The sequence below is a fragment of the Apodemus sylvaticus genome, chromosome 5 (genome assembly GCF_947179515.1).
Source record: "Apodemus sylvaticus chromosome 5, mApoSyl1.1, whole genome shotgun sequence".
NCBI lineage: Eukaryota > Metazoa > Chordata > Mammalia > Rodentia > Muridae > Apodemus > Apodemus sylvaticus.
Genome location: NC_067476.1, coordinates 137,903,875 through 137,913,023, shown reverse-complemented (window position 1 = coordinate 137,913,023; position 9,149 = coordinate 137,903,875). Strand labels below are relative to the sequence as shown.

At 46.5% G+C, this 9,149-nt stretch overlaps 1 protein-coding gene across 1 annotated transcript; it reads right to left on the bottom strand.

The window, feature by feature from the left end:
- Nucleotides 1–4,781: 4,781 nt before the first annotated feature.
- Nucleotides 4,782–7,366, bottom strand: Defb128 (defensin beta 128). The gene is made up of 2 exons (XM_052181714.1): nt 7,318–7,366; nt 4,782–5,026 (listed from the first exon to the last, which is right to left on the bottom strand). The coding sequence occupies exons 1-2, from the start codon at nt 7,364–7,366 to the stop codon at nt 4,782–4,784; spliced, it is 294 nt and encodes a 97-aa protein (XP_052037674.1).
- Nucleotides 7,367–9,149: the final 1,783 nt, after the last annotated feature.

Below are 9,149 nucleotides of genomic sequence, written 5' to 3'. Positions count from 1 at the left end.
TCCACATGGGCATATAGGCACTGTGACCACACACACACACACACACACACACACACACACACACACACACACACGAGATTAGATTATGCTCTGACCTCCTAAGAAACCAAAGATTCACTGTAGACGTCTAACAGTGGAAGAAAACTGTTGACATAGCAATCATCTCCAATGTCGATGAGTCTGTGGGTGCTATTAGCGTACAGTCATTTTCCTTCACTTGAACCTGCTCCCGTTACCAACAGATCAATGCATCCTGTCCTCTCTAACGCATGTCCTGTGTGGTTCTCCCTTCACACGAGAGGATCCTTCTCCTACAGTGTTAACCACAGTTGCTCTTTTGAAACACAAATCTAATCCCCCTCTGGTGTCTCTGCCCAAAACATCCGCCCACTCTCCAGCCCCACCCCGTCACCCACTGTGCTCACAGTCGCTACAGCTCCAGGGTTCTTCCTCTCCACAGCAGCCTGAGTTCTAACACACACTTCACCTTGGGGTTGATTCGAACTCACGGTTGGCTACTGGCTTCATCTCTTTCCACTTGCCCCTGCTGGGGGGTGGGGGGAAGGTCCTCGTAATTCTTGTTAGCAACATAGATAACCATGCTGTTAAATGCTGCCACTTCTGAGGCTCCATCTCTGTAATTAAGTTTATAACATCCTGTTATCCTCTATATCTGCTCATGACATTTGTTTAATAATGGGGATCATTTTTTCTCTTTTCACCTTCTAACTAGAATTTGCACTGATTTTTTTTCCAATTTTTAAAATTATATGTGTGCACAGGTAACGTGTGGGTATCAGAAGAGTCCAGAAAAGGGTGCCAGATACCTTGGAGCTGCCTGATGTGGGCGCTAGGAGCTGAACTCTGGCCTTCTGAAAGAGAAATGTGCACCCTGATGACTCAGGATCTCGTGTGTGTGTGTGTGTGTGTGTGTGTGTGTGTGTGTGTGTTCACAGGAGACAGAATCTTGGAACTGGAGTTACAAGCAGTTGTGAACCATCCAAATCTGGTGCTAGGAACCAAATTTCAGTCTTCTGGATGAGCTGTGTACTGTTCGGGATTCTCTAGAGCAACGGAACCGATAGAATGAATTTATCTATCAAAAGGGCATTTACTGGAGTGGATTACAGGCCAGCAATGGCTATCTCCGGGTGGGAACTTCAAGAATCTGATAGTTGTTCCGTGAGACTGAATGTCTCAGCTGCTCTTAAGTCTGTGTTGGAATCCCAAGGCAGGGCCGCCTCGGCAGCAAGAGAGATGGACGTGCCAGCAAGAGGGAGGGCAAGCAGGCAAGGAGGAAAAGCTTCCGTGTCCTTTTATGTGGACAGCCACCAGAAGGTGTGGCCCAGATCTACTGTGGCTCTCCCAACCTCAAATGATGGAAATCCGGTATGGGTCTCCCTACCTTAAATAATCCAATCAAGAAAAATCCCTCAGAGGCTTGGGTTTCACTGACACCAGATGTGGTGGGGTTGACAACCAAGATGAGTCGTCACATGCAGAATGCCCTCCCAACCTCTCTACCATCGCTTCAGACCCATGGATTCTGCATTAAGCCTTACTGATGACGTAAATTGCGGTTCTTGGTTGCCCCAAGGATCTTGGGTGTTACTGAAAGCTTGCTTTCACTTAGTGTAGATCTTCCCCTGGGAGAGAAGCTTCTGTGGTCTTCTAACGACACAGCTATGCTCAATGTGAGTACATGGGTCACAACCGGTAGGACATTTCCTCCGCTACCCATGGCTGTCTTGGTGGGCAGAACTCATAAACTCACACAGCAGGGTGGGGGATGAAAACAGGCCACTTCAGAGCAGTAGGGAAAGAAAGCCTGTGAGTGTTGAAGATCATTCACGTCTAGGGTCAGTTCCCTGTCACATCAGAGGTTCACTTTTAGACTAAGGGCCAGTGATGTCCCATCTCTGGACACGTCTTTTTGAATATGAAGACCATTTGCTCCCACTGAAGGCACTTTGAGAATTATGGCAGTGGTGTACTAAGAATACTGCAGGGACTCAGTGACGGCAAGTCACTCACTCCTGATGAGGGTTAACAAGCACTTCCCTGAGAGCCCTGCCTGCTGGCCCATGGCTGCCCTGCGTGGGTATTGTGATGATAAGCCATGTTTCACCATACAGAAGAGAGTGAGAGGTGAGGATCACGGGCTCACTCTGAACAGCCAGGTGCTCTTGCAAGGCTCTTGGGGGCACTTGATGTGCTTGCTCCTTAGTAATTAAGTGGATCACTGCCTCAAGAAACACCTTAGGCCTGGGATCACTTTGACTGTGGGTAACAGCTCTCAGCTGAGGACTAACACAACCTCTTGTCGTCTTCTTGCCTCATGTCTCACCCTTCATACCATGTTTGAACTTAAAGAGCAAATTGCCTTTGTTGCTATGGTAGAAGCCCTGAAGAAACTAGCAATAGAAAGGGCAAACCTTACTGCAATTAAGGCTATGTTTAACAATTCTGTAACCAACATCATGGGGTAGGGAGAAAGAACATTAATCCTAAACCTAAAGGCAGTTACAGGTGCCTACTGTCTCCACTCCTACTTAATACAGGGTTTGCAATCTTAACCAAAGCAATAAGACAAGATAAAAGAAGTAATAAACACAAGTGACAGGGTCAGGGATGGGGTGCTGGAGGAGATGTCTTGGCAGCTTGCAGAGGACTTAAGTATGAGTCCCAGTACTCACGCAATGGTTCGCAAGCATCTGTAATTGCTGTTCCAGGAGCTGTGTTGCCCTCTTCTGACCACTACCGGCACCAGCCACACCCATGTGCAATCCATACATACATGCATGCACTCACACGTAAGATAAAATAAATAATATAAAAATTTCTTAAAGAACACAAATAGGAAAGGAAGAAGACAAAATATCTATATTTGTACTCTTTTAATTTGTACCCTTTTACAATAAAAAAAAAAAACTATTCCAAAAGAATGGAAGAGGATTAGAACAAATCCAAGGATGGGAGAGACAGCCCAGTTATCATGACGATATAGAAAGCAAAAGAAGCAACACACCAGTATGTGATGCTGAGGGTAGGCAGGGTGAGGAGATCTTCCAGGGGAAGTCATCTGAGTGGTGACAGGAAAATGATTCATTCCTGTGGTGAAATGCAATAACATCATGTCTGAGTCAAAGGATGCCCGGTTAGGATTTCTCATTCCGTGTTTCAGAGCTGAGGCAGTGGAAGGGATGTAGTGTCCATGACGCACTCAGGAGCAGGCAGAATCACTGAGGTGCCAGTGAAGCAAGGTACCAAAGCGTCCACTCAACACTGCAGCCCTTTGACTTTCCCAAACACCACATGATGGTTTTAGTCTCTTGGGTGCTGGAGGGAGGCTCGGAACCCAGCTGGGACTCTCTTAGTGGTTCCATTAAACATAAAGGCTGAGCTCGTCTGGTCAGACAGGGTTCTTTAGGTCGTTCTTGACCTTTCTCCATCCCCTAATCCCCCCGGACCCCTCGGCCTTCCCGAACCTGTGTACCACCTCAAGCTGATCTTGGTTCTTTCTGCACAATAACTGTACAGCACAAGAGATGCTGGGATCTCCATGTGCATGGACACTGCAGGAAGATTTGCAGTGACAGAAAACACCGGGTGCTGTGTCCAAATGGGAGACCCTTCTGCCTCAGCACCACAGGCCTGTGAGTGTCTAAAATCTGTGTCAACTAGATACTCTAATTGCTAGTAATAGAGAAGGTGGGGTGCACGTGAAAGGGAGCCCAGAGTGCACTGCATCCTAAGCTTCTTGAAAGCTGTCGTCCTGTCTCATCAAAACTGTATGTGTGTGTGTGTGTGTGTGTGTGTGTGTGTGTGTGTGTGTGTGGGCACACACACGTATGCGCATGTACACATATCTGTATGTATATGTGTGTGAGCGTGTGTCTGTGGCTGTGTGTGTATGGGTGTGGGTGTGTCTCTGTATGTGTGTCTGTGTGTGTCTCTGTGTGTGTGTCTGTGGGTGTATGTGTCTGTGTGTCTCTGTGTGTGTGTGTCTGTGTATGCATCTGTGTGTGGCTATGTGTATGTCTCTTTGTGTGTGTATATGTCTGTGTGTGTCTCTGTGTGTGTGTCTCTGTGGCTATGTGTGTGTCTCTCTGTGTATGTGTGTGTCTGTGTGTGGCTACATATGTGTCCCTTTGTGTGTCTATGTGTGTCTGTGTGTGTGTGTGTCTCTGTGTGGGTGTATGTGTTTGTGTGCTCTCATAGTTTCTTAGAGACACAAGGAATTTCACTGCGGAATGTGGGGTGAGCACAAGATGACACACAAATGAGGCCCTTGCTGCCAAGTCTTCCGATCCGAGTTCCATCCCTGGAACCCAAAAAATAGAAAGAGAAAACTGACTCCCTCCTGTGACCTCCACACATACCACCACCATAGCACATGCATGTCCTGATGCATACACAAGTATGCATGTACAAGCACACACACTTTAAATTGTCTAAAATTATGTTTAATCTTTTTAAATGAAGAGAAATACTTGAAATCTGTGAGATACCATCTTGGATGGAAATGGAGAGACTTGCTGCCCCCACCCCCACCCCCAGTGTTTACTTAGTCTCCGTGTCCCCATTTCACAGGTAAAACATGAACAACACGGAGCTAATCACTCACGCTTATCACATCCAGACAAGGAGTGGATACAGGCAAAAGGTGTCGAACTTTATTGTGTGTAGAATCAAGTTCCCCGGAGGAAAGAGACAGGATGGAAGCAGCCCGCTGGATTCACCGGGCTTCAGCGGACAACCCATCTTCCGGAACAAGTGGCTCACTGAATAGTGATGGTGTAGTACGTGACGGTGGGCAGGAGAATATAGTCTTGGACTTTTGACTTGTCTTTGGGTCTGGCTGGCTGCTCAATGATTGCGTGTTTTTTGTGCTTCTTGTACTCCAGCTCATTCACACAGCAGTATTTCCCACGCAAGCACCCCATCTCCGATATCTCCACTAGTCTGCACTTCTTCCTGCAGAAGCCTGCTATGCTGCTGAAACATCTTTTAGGTTGTGCAGCATCTGAGCATAGGAAACAACAGTGAGCAGGGATAGTCTCTGCTGTGTTCACACCCACAAGGAGGAACAACAGACACCACCCTCCGCCAGCATCTACTCCATCTCAAAAGGGAAACCTCTTGCTGATACAAGGAAACTCAGGACACCCAAATTACGGACATTCAAGGGTCTCGACCCATGGCTTGGCAGCTAAGAGTGCTTGCTGCTCTTGCAAAGGACCCCGGTTTGGTTCCCAGCGCACACATGGTGGTTTACGGCTATCTGTAATGTTGCAAGAGGCCTGACACCCTTTTTCTGACCTCTCTGGGCACTAGATAGACATGTAATGCACACATGTAATGCACACAGGTAATGTACACATGTAATGCACACATGTAATGCACTCATGTAATACACACACATTTATGCTGGCAGAACACTTGTAAACATAAAATTAAAGAAAAGAAAATTGCTCCTGCCCAATTCCCAAATAGCCTTATAAATACCCGTGACGAGAGAGAGAAGAACTAATAACTCCTCATTGCAGCCTGAGCTGGCTACCACCCTACATCAGGCAAAGCCCACCCTGCTCCATGCTCTGAAGTCAGCCTTGTGTCCCCAGAGAGCACTAATGCAGCACCATCAATATACTTCAGAGTCAGATCAGGTTTTCAAAGAACATCTCCACTGGGTCAGCAGGGTGGCCTTGCAGATAAAGCCACCTGCCCAGAAAGCCCCACAGCCTCTGTTCAATCTCTAGAACCCACATAAGGTGGAAGGAGAAATAAGATCTTCACTTGCACACCAGGACACACGTGCAACCACAATATACTTCACACATATACAATAGTAATCAAGCAAAGCTTAATTCCTCACATGGCTTCAGAGGACCAAACTCAGGTGCTGGTTCTAGCACAGCAAATACTCTGATTTGCTGAGCCATCGTCATAGCAATTTTTTTTTTAATTTAAAGGAAAATCACCTAGGTCAGGAAAGATGTCTCAGGAGGTTCAGATCCCCTGCACTCACAGAAAAGGCAGGCATGGCTAAGCCCATAACCCCAGTCTCATGGAGGGAACAAGGCAAAAACAAGAGGACTGTGAGGCCTTAGCTGCCAGCCTAGCTCCCAGTTCTGTGAGAGACCCAGTCTCGAGGGAGTGAGGCAGAGAATGCTAGAGCAGACACCCAACATCCTCCTCTGGACTCAGAGCAGGTAGGTGAATATTTTACCACACACACACACAGAGCCTCACACACACACACACATACACACACAGAGAGAGCCTCACACACACACACACACACACACACACACAGCATCACATTCTCTCTCACATACACACACAGCATCACAAACATACACATCATCATAGACTTTCTTTTTCTCTTACACACACACACACACACACACACACACACCTCTTGTTTTTCACACTGTAGGCTTCAGGTATCACCCTTGCCAAGACCTCAGGAACCATGGTTTCTCCCCAAAATTTCTTTTCCCCCATCTCAGACAAATTCTCCAGAACCTGGCTGTTCTCTCTCTCTCTCTCTCTCTCTCTCTCTCTCTCTCTCTCTCTCTGTCTTATTTCTTCAACTCAAATCAATGTCTTGCCTAGTGAGGAAACACAACTTGTTGGCTTCATTCCCTCCGGAGATCCCTACATCCCCTGTCCAGAGGCACGCACTACGGCCCCAAAACTCTCTGTCTACATCATCATTTCCCTTGCTACACAAAACCAGAAAAGCCTCCCAAGTAAATGTGAATAGCAAAGATGTTTTCTCCCTATTACAAACTTCATGGTGAGGCAGCACCTTCAAGACGAGAGAGGCACGCTTTGAGGGACATGAAAACACAATATGGCTCCTCGCAAGCGAGGCAGAGGGAATCCTTGATTTCAGATCCCCATCCGCCCACGTGAGGCTTCACACCTTTGTATCTAAGCTGAACTTATGTGACACTCACACGCCAGAGGGGAGAAAAAATAAGGAATAAGTCCCTCAGTTAATTAACTACTCAATGATGAAGAACGGCTTCGGCTCACGTCGCTGAGTAGGCCGAGCTGAAAATGATTGATCGGAAGTGGGGATGGCCGCAGTTCTCAGGTACAAACTGCTCAGCCTCATAAAGATGAGTCAAGACGATGGCCGGTCGGTACCTCCAAGAGGATGCCTCTCACCTCAGTGCTCTCTCCGAGGCACCCAAGAGAGCGGGCACTACTGACGGTATCCGCCAGCTGCCGGCAGTCTCTAACAGCCCACGGTTGTTACCAGCGCTAGTGTCCCCTGCTTGGCGGTACATTTGGACAAGTTACCTGCAAGTGCCACAAACAGCAAAATAATGAGAACCTGGGGCAGCTTCATGTTATAGATCCCCCAGAGACAGCAGGGTATCCAGTGCTGTGCCACTGCCCAGAGTGCCACCAGCATCCCGAGTTTGGGTTTTAACTCGCACGGACAGACAGGGAGTCCAAGTCCAATCCCACCTACATTTCCTAAATTTGAAATCCACAGTCACATCGTGTTCCAGCGTCTCCCACCTACTCCCTATTTTTCCAGGATGTGATTTTCTCTGCTGTCCTTTCTCCGCCTGGCTGTGAGCCCACTTGGGTCAGATTTGGTTGACTGGACTCCCTGGTTCGGATGGGCCACCCTACTCTATACCCGTCATTGCCTCTCACTCACCAAAACAACCCCAAATGACACACAGCATTAGATTAAAATACACGGAGGACTAAAGACGAGACAACCAACAAAACAATGCGGATTAACAAACTGGGTTGGTCACGTTCTCAGCTCAACACCAGCCTTGCGTCATTTAGGAAGGATGAGCAAACTGTGCTGAGATCATTTGTATTTCTAGGTTGGTTTTTTTTTTTAATCTAATGACATTATTACACCCTGAAAGTAACACTGGACCCCTACGTCATCCATCCATCCATCCCTAAGTCTGTCCATCGCTAAGTCTGTCCATCCATCTGCTTGGTCCTCTCCTGTCCCCGAGCTGCTGTCAAATTGCCATCTGAATTAGGTACAGAAAGCACACGGCCTCCTCATTTCCAAAGCTGTTTATGGCTAAGCAGCAGGTTTCCCTTGAGTAGGCTGGAGAAGATGACAAGATCGTGCTTCATAGATGTGGCCAGTTGGTTTTTCTTTTTTCTTTTTTTTTTTTTTTTTTAATTACCTGTCAACATTTTTTTCTCCCACCAGCATTCACAGCCTCACAAATTGTTTTTAATACCTTACTTATAAATAGATTTTAAATGTGTTTCATTTCTGACAAAGGTTCTCTGAATTCTACTTAGATGTTATCTTTCCAAATGGTTGGACACGCTGAATCCGGAAGAAGCAGGAATACTAATTCTTGCACAGAGAGACTAATTCTTGCACTATTTTTAGAAGCAGAGAACAGAGGATTGACAGCCCATGCTGCAAAAATGACATGTATCAAAAATAAAAATAAAAATAACAGAAAAATACAATATTCCCTTTTTTAAAAAAAATATTTATTTTATTTTTATGAGTGCACTGGAGTCTTCAAATGTACCAGAAGAAGGTATCAGATTCCGTTACACATGGTTATGAGCCACCAGGCAGTTTGCTTGGAATTGAACTCAGGACTTCTGGAAGAGCAATTAGTACTCTTAACCCCTGAGCCATCTCTCCAGCCCACAATATTCCCGTTTTAAAAGATTTACTTTTTATTTTATGTCTGGGTACCACATGCATACCTGGTTCCTACAGAGACCAAGAAAAGGCATCAGACCCTTGGAACTGAAGTTACAGACAGTTGGAAGCTGCCGTGTGGGTGCTGGGAATCAAACCTGGGTTCTCTGAAAGAGCCGCCATTGCTGTAGCTCATGATATTGCCTTCAACACATATGCTTTAAAGGTGAATTCTTTTTATGCTTTTACTCCAGACATTGTCTTGCTAGCTCTAATACCAGGGCCCACTTAAGGCTGCACATACTTCAGTTCCTTCTTATTATACTATGGTCTAAGACTTAATGTACACTGACAACTGTATATTATGGGGGCTAGAGAGGTGGATCAGTGCTTTAAAGCACTTGATCCTGCAGAGGACCCAGGTTCATGTTCTCACCACCCACATGACGGTTCACAGCTACCCACAACTCCAATTCCTAGG